The sequence below is a fragment of the Oryza brachyantha genome, chromosome 8, assembly GCF_000231095.2.
Source record: "Oryza brachyantha chromosome 8, ObraRS2, whole genome shotgun sequence".
Lineage (NCBI taxonomy): Eukaryota > Viridiplantae > Streptophyta > Magnoliopsida > Poales > Poaceae > Oryza > Oryza brachyantha.
In genome coordinates this window covers 14,789,816-14,805,706 of record NC_023170.2, presented here as the reverse complement: position 1 = coordinate 14,805,706, position 15,891 = coordinate 14,789,816, and the positions used below count along the sequence as shown (strand labels likewise).

Here is a 15,891-nt window from a genome sequence, read left to right as displayed (position 1 = left end):
TTGCCTTTTAGATCGCAAAGCATATATATATATATATATTATTCATTATTTTTTAGATTAAAAATATATCGTTTGACTTTTTCCAAACAATCATACTACGGTTGAATTTTTCATAAAGCATTATCGTTCGATTTACTCCGCTGTAACCTGAAACATCAAGATAAAATGGCGCATAAGTCATAACCACACTTTTAAATCTTACTCTGATTTAAAATGGTAATTTCTAGGTTTCCAAATCTTTTCACCTTCTCTTTGTAACAACAGGAACATATGGCCCTGTCACATCGAATGTTTGGACATTAATTTGAAGTATTAAATATAGACTATTAATAAAACTCATCTCATACTCTGGACTATTTTATGAGACGAATCTATTGAGTCTAATTAGTCTATGATTAGCGAATTAGCGAATGTGATGCTACAGTAAACATTTGCTAATCGTGGCTTAATTAGGCTTAAAAATTTTGGCTAATGAAATAACCTTTATTTATATAATTAGTTTTGTTATCAGTCTATATTTAATATTCCTAATTAACGTCCAAACACCCGATATAATAAGGAAAAAAATCACTGGATCCAAACAGCCCCTATGTCCATCAGATTTGCGTCATGGCTTCACTATGTTATCTCATGATCACTGCAAATTGGTGACTAGTGAGAGCATTGCATTCACCAGCAGGAGGCCGAATTAGGGGTAAGGAGCAAAGAGGAATCCTCTGGACAGAAATATTTGTCATTTCTTACCGTTGAAATGACTTTTAAGACGAATTAAATAGTTCTTTTTTATAATAAAAATATATAATTTTGATCGGAGAGAGTATACGGTTGGTAGATGAGGATGTTGGGTGACATTGAGAACGGAAGCAACAGGAGGCAACATGTTACTCCAATACATACAGTTGGAACTTGGAAGCGACAGTGAGTGTAATAAAAAGAACAGTTCAAAGTTCATAAGTAGAAACCTAAGGCATGAGTGTTTATTGGCAGCTGTAGAATTGGATTTGAATCCAACCACAAATTGATGACGACCAAATTTATCTCCTTTTGAGCATGTGGAATAGCTGAATAATTTATGACAATTTCAAATAAAGAAATAACTAGCATAAAGTTTAAAAGTAAATTCAAAACAATATTATATATAAAAATAGTTTTAAGTACTGGTTTGCTTGCCATAGTTGATTTTTATATACGTTTAACTATATCTTATTTAAAAATTACGTAATTATTAATTAGTTTGTTATGATTTGTTTTAACATTAAAGATACTCTAAGCCAGAACCATAATTTTGTATACTTTAAGCATGATCAGTAATTTTAAATATTTACATAAAATTTTTAATAAGACTAATGTTCAAACTTAGATTAAAAAATTAACGATGGCGATCCTAATCTTTAGGAGTGGAGAGACGAGCGTGCTGGTAAACAGAAAAGAACAAGCGAAGAAATAAAATTTGGCTTGACCATCGCTAGCCGAATCGTTTGCCAGTTTTCTCTCGTGATCACAAAAATGTGCATATTTTGAACCGGATCATCTAAAAGCCAAAAAGTCCTGACTTAGGGCCTGTTTGGATTGGATGGCTTTTTTTTTTTTGGCTTGTCACGTCGGATATTCGGATATTAATTATAAGTATTAAATATAGACTAATAGAAAAATAATTATATAAAAAACTATTTCATTATACAAATTTTTAAGCATAATTAATCTATGATTAATAAATATTTATTGTAACATCATATTCACTAATCATGGACTAATTAGACTTAATAGATTCGGCTCGTGAAATAGTTTAGAGTAAGAAATGAGTTTTATTAATAACCTATATTTAATACTTTTAATTAGTGTCTAATTCAATGTGACAGAGACTTAAAAGGAAACAAACGTGCACTTATAAAAGCCAAATGCAATAAGCAACTTTACAAAATCACGAAACTGATCAGAGATTTTACTCCCGGAAAGCTCCGTCGCGGTGGCGGAGACTCCAGGCTCCAGCGTCTGCCTCGCCAAAGCTCCCCCAATGCAGCCACTGCGCCATAATGCCACCACCCTCGCCTCGCGCCTCATCGTCCGCGACAACCAGCGCATCACCGCGCTCGCCCGCGCCGGCGACGTGGCCGCCGCGCGCCGGGTGTTCGACGCCATGCCCCGCCGCGACGCCGTCTCCTGGAACGCGCTCCTGACCGCGCTCTGGCGCGAGGGCCGCGACCTGCCCGCCGCGCGCCGCCTCTTCGACGACATGCCCTCCCGCAACGTCATCTCGTGGAACTCCATCGTCGCCGGCTGCCTCGCGCACGGCGACCTCGGCGCCGCCTCCGCCTACTTCGCGCGCGCCCCGCGCCGCAACGTCGCCTCGTGGAACGCCATGCTCGCCGGCCTCGTCCGGCTCGGCAGCATGGAGGACGCGCGGGCGCTGTTCGAACAAATGCCCGAGACGAACGTGGTGTCGTACACCACCATGGTGGATGGACTCGCGCGGTGCGGGGATGTGGCTAGGGCGCGAGAGCTGTTTGACGCAATGCCCGGGAGGAATTTGGTGTCGTGGGCTGCGATGATAAGTGGGTATGTTGAGAACAACATGTTAGAAGAGGCAAGTAAGTTGTTTGAGGCAATGCCGGAGAAAAATGTTGTGGCATGCACCGCGATGATCACAGGGTATTGCAAGATGGGTGATTTGGAGAACGCCAGAAGGCTGTTTGACAGGATTCGTTCCAAGGATGTCATCTCCTGGAACGCCATTATTTCTGGTATGTTATACAGATTACATTATTACCGAGGTGGTGATTGTTTATTTGGATGATTAGAAATTCAAGGTTTAATTAATTCATCCTCCAATTTGTATTTTTATATTTTATGGTACTTGACTGCCATTTTAGTTACGGTTCGGAAAACTAGCCAGGTTCTAGTTTTCAATTTCCAGGAGCCTGTATTTAATTGTTCAGTTCACCCCCTAAACCTCCTCATCACAGATCAACTTTGTCTTCGAGGTAGATTGATCCCTTACACTGCTAAATAAAAAAAGAACTTCTCAAATATACAAAAGTTGCATGATGAGGTACGAATGTCAACTGGTCTGTAACCTTGTCGTCAGACTCTGTTTGAGAATATGGGGATGGGGGTGGGTTGGAGATTTGAAAAAACATATTGTAATAAATAGATCTTGTGGTTAGTCTTGTTTTTATGTTGCCACTTAATTTGCATTGAAAATTCTCACAGTTCACCTTTCTTTCCCTACAGGATATGTTCATAATGGACATGGAGAAGAAGCAATGAAACTGTACATCATAATGCTGAGAGAAGGTGCAAAACCAGATCATGCAACACTCATTGCACTGCTGACAGCATGTTCTGCTCTTGCTTTGCTCAGACAAGGAAGATCAACACATGCTGTTGCCATTAAAACTTTGTTAGAATCAAGCATATCTATTTGTAATGCTTTGATGACAATGTATAGCAAGTGTGGCAATGTTGACGAGTCTGAGTTAGTTTTCATGAGCCTGAAAAGCCAGGATATTGTTTCTTGGAACACAATAATTGCTGCATATGCACAACATGGCAGATATCAGAAAGTTATTTCTCTATTTCATGAGATGGAACTGTGTGGACAGACTCCGAATGATATTACCTTCATCAGCATGTTATCAGCATGTGGACATGTTGGCAGAGTGGATGAAAGCCTGAAACTATTTGATCTTATGTCTTCCAAATACTCAATATCCCCAAGAGCAGAACACTATGCTTGTATTGTGGATATATTGAGCCGAGCAGGACAGTTGGAGAAAGCTTGTAGTTACATCAAAGAAATGCCTACTGACGCTGAGAAGAATGTTTGGGGCACTCTACTTTGTGCTTCACAGACACATGGTAATGTGCAGTTGGGTGAACTTGCTGCTAAGATGCTTGTCCTGTCAAACTCTGAAAGTTCAGGGGCTTATGTGATGCTTTCAAACATATACGCTGCTGCTGGCATGTGGAATGAAGTCAATAGAGTAAGGGGCCAAATGAAGGAAAAAGGTGTGAAGAAACAACCTGGACATAGCTGGACGGAGATTGCTGATAAAGTTCATATGTTTGTTGGTGGTGATGCATCCCATCCAGAGATGGACATGATCTTATCTGAGCTAAGAAAAATTAGCTTTCATATGCAGATGATCACTGATAAAACTCACATGATGGAAGAGCTAGCTCAAGAATGTGGTTAATGCTTTTCATATCATCCAAGCTCTTGTTCCATTTGAGTAAGCTCTGTTGTACTTAGAATCTTCAGAGTGTGCTCAAGGATCAGATTTCTAGGGATAGATTATTCAAAAGAGTTACACGGATTCCCAGCATGGATTTAAATCAGACGAATACAGTGGATGCTGCTGTGATGACGAAAATATTTTGGAACTAGAAATTAGAAGGAACATATTTTGGAATTTGGAGGTAAAAGCTATATTTGTTTATGTCAGTCTTGAAGTACTGTTCTTCCTAACAACAAACAACCAACCTTGATCCTAACTTAGGCACTTTGCAGGCTTTGCATCCAGCCAACTAAGACAAACTGATGATTATCAGGTTGATCGACCCAAAGGAAAGGGCTCGTGTTTCATACAGATCAAAGTTGGTGCTCCTCACAACCATTCTGTAGTTCCCCACAAATATCTTGATTGGATGTGCTTGCTTTATGCGATATTACTTTGGTCTAGTTAGACAGAGGAGGAAGAAGTTTGTTCTGGCTGTTTTGGTATATTCATATAATGGACTTAGTTACGTTTTCAGAAAAAGAAAAAAAGAAAACCCAATGCTCCATGAAGGATGATGATATAGTGTCACAGATAAAATGAAGCATGCATGAACAACCATCATCGAGAACAATAAATCATTAGGCACTTGCCTGTGTACCATTTTACTTAGCGAACTTTACTGGACCAGTCTGTTATTTGCAATCCAGATTTTAGTAGCTGTGTGCAATTTTTTGATAAATTCCTCGTGTTTTGTTTCTAATTCTGAATAATACGAGTTTATTTTGATTTTATACAGCACATAAACAAAGAAACTTGCAATCCATTATTAAGATACCTTAGAAATGGGAGACTTCAATTTGTATTTTACCTGATCAACAATGAGTAGCAAATGGCGAGTCTGAATATTATAGAATAAGCTGCCAGATATGTAGAAGTGTTTCAGTTATCTGGAAAGTTAACTTTGGACAAACTTTAATCTCAAAACTAGGACTTTTAATTGCATATTGTAATATTTCTTCATTGATCCTAACAACGTAAGATTTCCGTATCATGACTTTACACTCAGTGGCTTCCAAAATGCAGATAATGTATAACAAGACCCAACAGAATCTATAAAAAGCTATGCTGGTTTCAAATTCCAATATCTACATAAGTATATTATATACATAAATGCTTCATGGGTTTACATGTGTAATGCCAAGGTTTAGTCAAGACTTGTAGCTTTTCATTTGCCAGATTGAACTCCTGGTATTCCAGCTATCATGTGAAGGGCTTCAGAAAGCAAAAGGGAGTCTGACGTTGAACTAATTGCTGCCTTAGTATTTAGATTGCACTTTGAGAGTTTCTTTTCTTCATGATATCACCAAATTTTCTGAGAATTGTCCTCTTTTTGTGCATTGCAGGATTCCTGATATCCCCCAACTGGGTTCTTTCATGGTCATAATATACATCATTTCCCTTTGTATCTCTGGGTGATACTTCTGCAGAGGTTTTGGTCGACTCTGAACTGAACATGGCATCAATCATATCCTTTAATTCTCCAATACTACTTTGTGCAGCAGCCTCGCTTACCTTGAGGGACTCATAATCTTGCATGATGCTTTTTAAGGTATTATCTTTCTCAGAGATGTCTTCTTTAAGCTGAGAATTCTCTGCCCTGGCAATCTCCAAAGATTCTTTTGCTACATTAGCTTCACACACTGCATGCTTCAACATTTCCCTCAGTCTGGAATTCTCATCTCTGATCACCCTTTGTGATTCGATCAAATTATTATTCTCCTCCTTCGCTTTGATGAGATCTCCCTCAAACATCCTGATGCAATCAACAAGCCCCCTCTCTTTCTCTTTTGAGGCTGCTGCTAACTCATCCGATTCAAACTTCAGTCGCCCTGCCTCTTCCAGTGCCAACTGGAGCTTCTCCTCTGTTTTCTCCAGCAAGGCCTTTGAGTTTTCCATTTCAATTTTTGCATTAGCCAACTCAGAATGTGCTAATGAAAGCTTCATTTTTGCATCTCTGGCATCAGTTGTTTGTTCCTTCAAAGCTATTGCCAAGTCATCCATGGCCTTCTTGCACTTCTCTTCAGATTCTACAGCCAACTTGAGCTCACGCTGTAATGACCATGTCTCAACTTCACCAGGATCAGCGAAGGAGAAAGACATTATTCCCCTTCTCCTGAGATTCCTAACTGGTTGGATACTGTGATTAGAAGACAGTGCATTGAACACGGCCGAGCTCTTTTTATTATCTTGGAGCGAAGCAATCTCAAGCTTGGCCTCCTCCAGTGATACCTTGGTCTGTTCAAGCTGCTTTGTTTGGCCCCCCAATGACTCTAACAGTTTCTTCTCTGAATCCCTTGCTGCCTCCAGTTCCCCTTCTAACTGCTGTAATCTGTGCACAAGGTCCAACTTATCATCACCTCCATTGCTTGTCAATTCGTTCCCGTTCTTTTTCTTCTTGAGCTCTGCTATCTCGTCCAGGGCACGTGCCTTCTCCTTTTTCTCATTCTTCAGCTCTTCCTGCAGCTTGTTAAATTGCCCCTGCATCTCTGATGCCTCGGTGATTGAATTGGAGGCTTTGTCACCATTAGAAGATGACCTGACGTTATCAACAACAATATACTTAGTGCGGATTCGTGGATTGGTGTAAGTAATCCAAACTGTGAAGGTAAAAGAAAGAATCGAATCGAAATCCCACTCGATGAAACCGAGTTGTCAAGAACTCACAATAATAGTTCCAGATTTTGAAAAAGAGAACTGGGAATGGACAATCAATCTACCTTGACCTGAAGGAGAACATCTTGTTCATTCAAGAAGCCTGCAGCCAGCCCAGAATTAGCCGACCATGCCACCTGCTGAAACCCAAAACTTTATCGGTCAAATACTCTGAAATGGTGGCGTCTGCATAACGGAGGATACGGTTGCTCCTGGGCATAGAAGTAGAGATCACATACCGCGTTTTGCGCGTTGCCAAAGGAAGCCAGGAAGGGGAAGAGATGGAAAGACTTTATTGATGACGGTATGGGATTGAAACCGTCCATGCCTCGAGAGCCGCCTTTGCAAGGTAAGCATTTAAGTACAGAAGCAGTCCAAATTTGTTTTCTTTAGATTTTTAGATGTACCCATTTGTTTATTTAGTACTTTTGATACAGCATACCAGTTGAGCAATGCTTATCTGACCTGACCGTCGGCATCAGCTGGCCCAGCAGTCAGCCAGAGACACCATCGACCCCAAATGGTACCTGACTACCTCCAGGTATTGTTCCTTTTATATATCATCAACATATAATGACTTACCTGCCTTCCACCCTCTTTCTTGCACTTCCATGCCAATTTCATGCTAATGTTATGAAGGCTTTATTTTTTGGAAGTTATTAGCTCGCGTGCACGTATAGCGTATTGGAATTTTTATCTATGTTTGTGGCGTATGCTTAATCGGTTTACATTCGATGCTTTACAATTTTGGTGCTATTACTTTATTAGCCTTCTAACGCGCTCCTGCTCTTTTTTACTCATATGTTAGAACTGATTGGAACATCCAGACCATGATCAAACGATGACGTGTCGGCAAAGTCGCATAGACCGAAAGCAGACGTAATTTCTTATTATTTTTTAAAACATTTTTATTTTTTAATTTAAAAACTAAACACTCATAGAACTTATTTTTAGAATTGAATCTTTTGACTATGTCATCTTACCTAGGTGGTCAAATAACGCTTATTCTCTCCGTCCCAAAATAAACCAATTTTTCACTTTTTATCTATAATTTTTTATTCTTCGTCTTATTCAGATTTTTTTGCGATTGATATTTTTGTTTTTATTAGATGATAAATCATGAATAGTACTTTACGTGTGACTATTTTTTTTAATTTTCTGAATTTTTTTCAAATAAGACGGATGGTCAAACGTTGGACACGGAAATCGGAAATCAGAGAATTGATTTTTTTTAGACAGATGGAGTACATGCCATAAACAGTTAGTACGAGAATATTCTTCATCCATGTCAATTTCACTGGTGATGGCATGGCAGATTTATTTTGTTCCGTGCATCCACTTATTTTTAATGATTTGGCACTATAGAAATTGCACGATGAAATCTTACACCGAAAATGACCTTAGGCCTGTTTAGTTTCCAAAAATATTCCATCAAATCTTTAGACACCTAAATAAAGTATTAAATATAGATAAACTAATTACACAGTTATAGGGGAAATCGTGAGATGAATCTTTTGAGTCTAATTGATACACTAACCATAAGTGCTACAGTAATCAATATATGCTAATGATGGATTAATTAGACTTAAAAGATTCATCTCACGGTTTTAAGGCGGAATCTGAAATTTGTTTTATAATTAGACTACGTTTAATACTTTAAATATGTAACCGTGCATGTGTTGATGTGACGTCTCTCAAAAAAAATATTTCCAACTGAACAGAGCCTTAAACAATAAAAGGATACCCACTATACGGGAGAGAGAGATAGAACATATATTCCCACTCAATAGGAATGAGAGATAGGACGCACATTAACGCTTCCGAAATGAATAGGCTCTTTATTACGTGAATATATGGATCAGGTATCAGGACGATCATCTGTTAATCATTGTCCCGCATGAGGCGGGCGAGTAGTCTCGTGGTGGGTAAGGGTGCGTTTGGTTGGTAGATAAGGTATGATGGTATATTTTTAGGGATATGGTGATGTAAATTTATATTTGGTTGAATTGATGGAATGATCCAATGTTTTGTTTGGTTGGATGGATGAGAATGGATGAGATGAATATATTTAATTACTAATAAACAATAATATTAATTAATCAACATAAATATTATCCTAATTGGTACAAATTAACAATGAAATATATATATCATCACTAATTAACACTAATTTAAACTTGTTAATTACTAATTAATAACAAAATACACTAATTATCACTAAACAATCACTAATGAACACCGTTAGTGAAGCTGGATGAGCTCGTCTAACCAATTTGGCTGGATACACCCATCCAGCATCTTCATGGAATATTCCTCTCCTGGGCCATCCTATCCAGCTTCGTCCACGAACCAAAGACATCAAAAAAAATTGGATGACCATCTCCTATCTGGGGAAGTTCAGCTAACCAAACACACCCTAAATTAGTGATCGGTAGGATACTTTTAAACTTTTTTGTTAAATAATACTATATTAATAGAAAAGGCAAAAACGGATGTTGGGTGGATAAAATTGTAAGTTTAGTATCCTGACAAACAACTAAAGTGAAACAAGGTGACTTATCGTAGGGACGTGATATGATTAGCTATGGATATGCCACGTCAGAAGGCATATCAAACAACCGATGTTTAATAGGTATAATATCATGGCATATCAAATAATCTTTCTTTGACAGGTGCCTTGTTAGACGGCCTACGAAGGTCAAACCATATCGTGGCTGTTTGATAGGATTGTTGGCAGTAGCATGTTTGCTGGAAAAAGTCAATCAGGGTTGGTCTACTTTAACTCCCTTTAACTCTCTAATGTATGAAACTACATATTTTATCCTCTAAAATACGAAACCGGTTTAAATATCCCACTAGATTGATTTTATAAGTGGTTTTACTCGTATATGATGACATGGTGGTGGTTTTTGGCCATATGGATTATGGAGGGGCAGTGACATATTGGTAGCCAGTTTAGTAATTTTTTTTCACAAGTGAATTGGCTCGAGAATATAAATATTAGTGATAATATGTAATATTTAGGATTGTTGATCAATGAGTAAAAATAAACATTTGGTTTAACTTGGGTTTAATATATCAATCTAGGTGCTATACAAGCAATATCGCTACCACGTCAACATCTACATGGCATAACCACCTACAAAACCACTTTAAACCACTTTAAAGGATTATTTGATCTAGTTTTTTACTTCAGGGGATAAAATATTCAGTTTCATACATTAGAGGTTAGGTAGACTAACCCTGACAGTTTAGGGGTGAAGTAGACTTCCCATGTAAGTATGCATGCAACTATTCTTTTCACTAAAGAATATAAGCCGCCATGTTGTGTTTTGGTAATTAATGATAATTACTCATTCTTTCACTTAAGGTTCACAATTTTGAATTGCCAAGGACGGATGGCCACCAATTGAAATTCGATGGCGCAAAGCAAAAAGATGAAAGTGATGAATCTAGCCTTTTATTTTAGGGAAAAAAATATAGGACGGTGTGCCGTCCATACTGTTTGAACTTAGTTTTCATCAAAACGTACCAATTAGTGTTGTACGTGGTTTGTCGTATAGTCATCCAAAATCTTTTAGTTTTTATTTTTATTTTTTCTTTATAAGTATTCTCAAAAGTGTATCATGAGAACATGTATCCTTAGAGAAGTGTTCCTTTTGTGGGTAACTATCTAGGGAGATGATAAACAATCAAATGGAATAATTTGACCTAGAGAAAATATTAGAGAAGTTGCTCCATAAGTTTAAATTGAAAAAAATTTAGGAAAAGTATCACGTCAAATGTTTGACCGGATGTCGGAAAAGGTTTTCGGACACGAATGAAAAAACAAATTTCACGGCTAACCTGGAAACCGCGAGACGAATTTTTTGAGCCTAATTAATCCATCATTAGCACTCATTAGCACACATTAGCACATGTTGGTTAGTGTAGCACTTATGTCTAATTATGTACTAATTAGGCTCAAAAGATTTGACTCACGATTTCTTCCGTAACTGTGTAATTAGTTTTTTGATTTATCTATGTTTAATTTTTATTTAGGTGTCTAAAGATTTGATGTGATGTTTTTGGAAATTTTTTTTTGAGAACTAAACAAAGGCTCAAATTTTTTTTTGAGAACTAAACAAATTTTTTGGAAAAACATTTTGGGAACTAAAGCCTTGTTAAGTTCTCAATTTTTTTTTCAAAAACATCACATCAAATCTTTGGACACATAAATATAGCATTAAACATAGATAAACCAAAAAACTAATTACACAGTTACGGAAGAAATCTTGAGACAAATCTTTTGAGCCTAATTAGTACATGATTAGTCATAAGGCTACAGTAACCAACATGTGCTAATGATGGATTAATTAGGCTCAAAAAATCCGTCTCGTGATTTCTAGGCTAGTCGTAAAATTCGTTTTTTCATTCGTATCCGAAAACCCTTTTCGACATTCGGTCAAACATCTGATGTAACATTTTTCCTAAAATTTTGTCCAAACTAAACGGCGCCTAAACAAGGCCTAAGTGAGGCATATGGGAGTACCAAGGAGCAGTAGCACTTTACAGCTTCTGGAAACATAGGTCGTCTCAGTAGTTTTCGCTAACCCATAAAGGATCCTAAATTTTTTTAAATTAGCTAATGAACAGAAAAATAGTGCACTGAACGGTATCTTGGCACTAGAAAATAGTATTTCCGCCCTATGGGTAGTGTTTGGCACACGTGAACAGTAACCGCACAAGTGAATAGTAGATTGAATATTAACCATCGCGAATTGTTTTGTAAAACAGTAATACCTGACTTTATCTGTTCGAAAGAGTGGGTAGGTAATGGCCGCGTTCGGTAGAGGGCTAGTTATCCGCCATGAAAAACTAGTAGTAGATTAATAATATGATTAATTAATTATTAATTATAAAAATATAAAATAGATTAATATGAATTTTAAGGTAATTTTTCTATAGAAATTTTTATAAAAATATAACCTTTAGCCGTTCGGGAAGCGTGCGCGCGAAAAACGAGAAAATCTGTGTTAACAAGGGGAAGAAGAATGCTGCCTAAGGATGGAGTGCTTATGGACTCTTGTTATCCTATTGCTAGTGGACATAATATGCACATAACCAGCTTTGGAAATAACTATATTGTTAGATTACCTTTTAAAGATTCGAGGAAAGGATCTTAGTAAAAAAAGCAAGACTATCACCAAAGGTGTCTTACAAAATATTAGCACTAGTAGACACAAGGTGCACAAAGCATATTATTCTTGATAAATAATTCATAAAATGCCTTGAAATAATTCATACAATTGATAATCAGAAGTTTTTATAGACGTGTTGGGAATAAAGAAAATTCATAACCATTTAGCTCACAATATACAAGTATGCATGAATGGGACAAGATATATAATAGATGGGATCACAATAAGAGGCTTGTCAATGATAAATGATGACATGATTATAGGCTTAAGATTCTTACATAAGTTTGTCCAAACCACGTGTTGACGCTAAATTTGTCCGATCTGGCGTACTGAATATACACGAAGGCCTAGTAGTCTTTGCACCACTCAAGTGCATGACCTAAATTGTTAGATAAGGTACAGTCATACTAGTCAATTTGATCCTGCAACTAACAAGATTAAGAGTAAAACAAGCTGATAACACAACCAATCAAATATTAATATAGTAGTGTTTAGTCGATAGGTTGAACAATCAATTGTTGAAGACTTGGATCAGGTGGAAGTCTGGTACAACTAGACTCGAATAATTTAAATAAATAATAAATCATTTGCTACAATCAGTCAAAACCAACTTGTATATAATCCTTATAAGCCAACGTAACACCTAAATAATTGTTGACTTCAAATAAAACCGATTAGTTTAGAAGTAATGTAGGAAGATAATTGACTATTTTATTGATACAAATATAATGAGTATGTAGACTAGCAAGGATCATCGGCTATAAACAATTGATTATAAACAAGATCTATAAAATATCTAGTCTACTTACTAGAAATAACCTTAGCCTACTTACTAGAAATAACCTTACAAGATCATATTAAACTGAGATAGTTTAAGGTTACGTCTGGTAATATCAGTCAAGATAATAAACAAATCGAGATCGCTATCAACCCGATGAGCCGATGACTGATAACTTATCAGTTGTAACTCGGACTAAATAATAAGCAAGATACATCAACCTGATATAAGCTATAAGTGTTTTCAGTTGAATGGTTCAAATCTGCACAATATTACTCCGTCCGTCCCAAAACAAATCAATTTTTCAGTTTTTAATATAATGTTTAACTTTTCATCTTGTTAAAAAAAATTACGATTAATAATTTTAACATAAATAGTACTTTACGTGTGACTAATTTTAAAAAAAATTAAAAAATTTTCAAATAAGACAGATGGTCAAATGCTCGATAAAAAACCAAAAAGTTGATTTTTTGTGAGACGGAGGTTGTAGAATTGATGGTTGTTGCTTGTATCCGGCAGTGATTATTATTGTGCAGGTTGCACAACAAGGTCAAGCCACAGCCTAGCCATCATAGATCATTTGTTAAATATCGAACAAGCATAGCCATTCCATCATAGTAAATAAGAGTTGACAATCCTTGTCCTAGTTAAAGGCTTGAGGGACTCTCCCACACACGAGCAGAATTCCAGCAGGAAAGTAACAATGATACATGAGGATGGCAATACCAATATAAGAAAACAAAAGGTAAGCAAAGACCCGACGATAAAAGGACACACGAAAATGGTCCTCGTACAAGCATCACAACTACCCCGAGCGTTAAGACAGATGATAGTCACTAGGAACTTTAGCTACTGCTCATCGTCGGGCTTGGTTGCATCCCTCATTTCATCGCCGCCATCGTCCTGTAAATACAGAATAGTTAGCATCAGTCAAACAATAATATGGCAATTGTTATATTCACAAGTTTTTTTTTTTGCATTGTTTTACTAGGTTATACACCTATTTACCTGCATATCAGATGTCCACAAAGTGAGATTGTCGCGAAGAAGCTGCATGATCAGGGTGCTGTCCTTGTAGGATTCTTCCCCAAGGGTATCCAGTTCCGAAATAGCTTCGTCGAAGGCCTACAAGACCAGAAAGTATGATCACACAGCGAACAAATAATTCAACATGAGCTAACTACGATCAGTTACTTTGCGTCATGCGAAAGTTCTACAGAGTTGCATGAACTTGATCAGCTAGACTTGAGCGCCAGGAATTCAAAGCAACAATACAACTAGTAGAAGTCAAAATGACGAATAAATGCATCATCAACGGCATTTGATTAGGTCCTTCATAGAATTGACTCAAGACGAACACTTGAGATGCATAAGGTCATTGCAACAAACATGTAGAGAGCGACATAATTATTGGCATTCATGAGCAAACAAGTTTTGTCAGTTCAGACAGATGAGCGGTATGGCACACTCCATTTGTTAATCAAGCAGCCCATGCGCCATGACTAAGCCTGCACATAGCAAGCAGGCAATGGACCACCACTCTGCAAGATAGCAGCAGTCACATCTTGGATACATGCGGCAATTTGAGCCGGCATGACTCAACAGCTACTACAGGATGCCAAGCAACCGTGACCAAATATCCAAAGCAGCTAAAGCACTATGGAATGTAACTGTGACAGAGGAATTTCACACTTTCTGAACAGTGTAGGCTCACTGAGGTTTGAATCATGCAGATGCAACATGCAAGCAGCTCAAGATCTACCTCCACATGAGAAAAAATGTACTCTTTCTAATCGGAGGATCAGTTGGACAACGGAAAAATCAGCTGGAACTGTACAATTGGTAAGCAACAAATTGCAGATCTACACTCTGTTCTTTGAACTGACTAACTGGGAAGCTAAGCAGGAAGCAGAAAGCTACCTGCTTGGCGAGCGTGCACGCGCGGTCCGGCGAGTTGAGGATCTCGTAGTAGAACACGGAGAAGTTGAGAGCAAGCCCCAGTCTGATGGGGTGCGTCGGCGACAGCTCCTTCATGGCTATGTCCTAGAGAGAGGAAGGAACCCCAAGATCCAAAAGCTTTTTTAGTCAAATTGGTCGGAGAGGTGAGCAAGAAAAAGATGGAGATGTTGATGGTGGGGGAGTAGGAGACCTGCGCGGCCTGGTAGGCGGCGAGGGTGGCGTCGGCGGCGTCCTTGCGCTCGGCTCCGGTCTTGAACTCGGCGAGGTAGCGGTGGTAGTCGCCCTTCATCTTGAGGTAGAAGACCTTGGCGTCGACGGCCACCGCGGCGGGGACGAGGCGCTCGTCGAGGAGGCGGAGTATCCCCGCGCAGATGTTGGAGAGCTCCGCCTCGACGCGGCCGCGGTAGGCGCGCGCCGCCGCCGCGTGCCCGCCCGCCCCGCGCCCTTCCTCCTTCTGCTCGATGGAGGACACGATGCGCCACGACGCGCGCCGCGCGCCGATGACGTTCTTGTACGCCACGGACAGCAGGTTCCTCTCCTCCACCGTCAGCTCCCCTCCCCCTCCCGCCGCCGCCGCCGTCACCACCTTCTCCATGAACTCCACCATCTCCTCGTACCGCTCCGCCTGCTCCGCCAGCTTCGCCATGTACACCATCTCCTCCCTCGTCCCACCTCCCGCCGCCGCCGCCATCCTCTCTCTCTCTCTCTCACACACACCTTCCGGGTGCTCCGGGTCGGATTCGAGTGGAATTGAATCGAGTCTGTGGGTGGGTGGGGCCGACCAGAGCAGCGGACGAGGGGAAGGAAGGAGAAAGAAGTGGGGGAGGAGGAGCGGCTGCGGTTTTAAAACGAGGGGTGTGTGGTGACTTTTTTGCCTTTCTTTTTTTTTTATCGCTTTCTCTTTTCCATTTTATTATTTCGCCCCCTCTCTTCTGGCGTCGTGGAGGCGCTGGGGATAAGAACGAGGGCGAGATTTGTTTCCGTTCAAAATAAAAAAAATATCCCCATGTGTTAGCCTCTGACTAGCTGGACTTTTTTAATA

General features: G+C 39.0%; 3 protein-coding genes across 4 annotated transcripts; 1 reads left to right on the top strand and 2 right to left on the bottom strand.

The window, feature by feature from the left end:
- Positions 1–1,942: 1,942 nt before the first annotated feature.
- LOC102701850 (pentatricopeptide repeat-containing protein At4g02750-like) lies at positions 1,943–5,007 on the top strand. 2 transcript variants are annotated; one of them, XR_005812349.1, is made up of 3 exons: positions 1,943–2,741; positions 3,232–4,419; positions 4,511–5,007. XR_005812349.1 is itself a non-coding variant. In XM_040526913.1 (2 exons), exons 1-2 carry the CDS (start codon positions 2,015–2,017, stop codon positions 4,194–4,196), a joined length of 1,692 nt encoding a protein of 563 aa, XP_040382847.1. In that variant the 5' UTR covers positions 1,943–2,014; the 3' UTR covers positions 4,197–5,007. The 2 variants fall into 2 exon arrangements, 1 of the variants encoding a protein (XP_040382847.1); XM_040526913.1 differs by having other exon boundaries at positions 3,232–5,007.
- A 98-nt stretch (positions 5,008–5,105) lies between these two features.
- Positions 5,106–7,069, bottom strand: LOC102713657 (myosin-13-like). Its single transcript, XM_006659444.3, has 2 exons — positions 6,998–7,069; positions 5,106–6,816 (listed from the first exon to the last, which is right to left on the bottom strand). The coding sequence occupies exons 1-2, from the start codon at positions 7,024–7,026 to the stop codon at positions 5,544–5,546; spliced, it is 1,302 nt and encodes a 433-aa protein (XP_006659507.1). The 5' UTR covers positions 7,027–7,069; the 3' UTR covers positions 5,106–5,543.
- Positions 7,070–13,472: 6,403 nt separating this feature from the next.
- Positions 13,473–15,675, bottom strand: LOC102713387 (14-3-3-like protein GF14-A). Its single transcript, XM_006659443.3, has 4 exons — positions 15,040–15,675; positions 14,811–14,933; positions 13,899–14,015; positions 13,473–13,793 (listed from the first exon to the last, which is right to left on the bottom strand). The coding sequence occupies exons 1-4, from the start codon at positions 15,538–15,540 to the stop codon at positions 13,740–13,742; spliced, it is 795 nt and encodes a 264-aa protein (XP_006659506.1). The 5' UTR covers positions 15,541–15,675; the 3' UTR covers positions 13,473–13,739.
- Between the last annotated feature and the right edge of the window lie 216 nt (positions 15,676–15,891).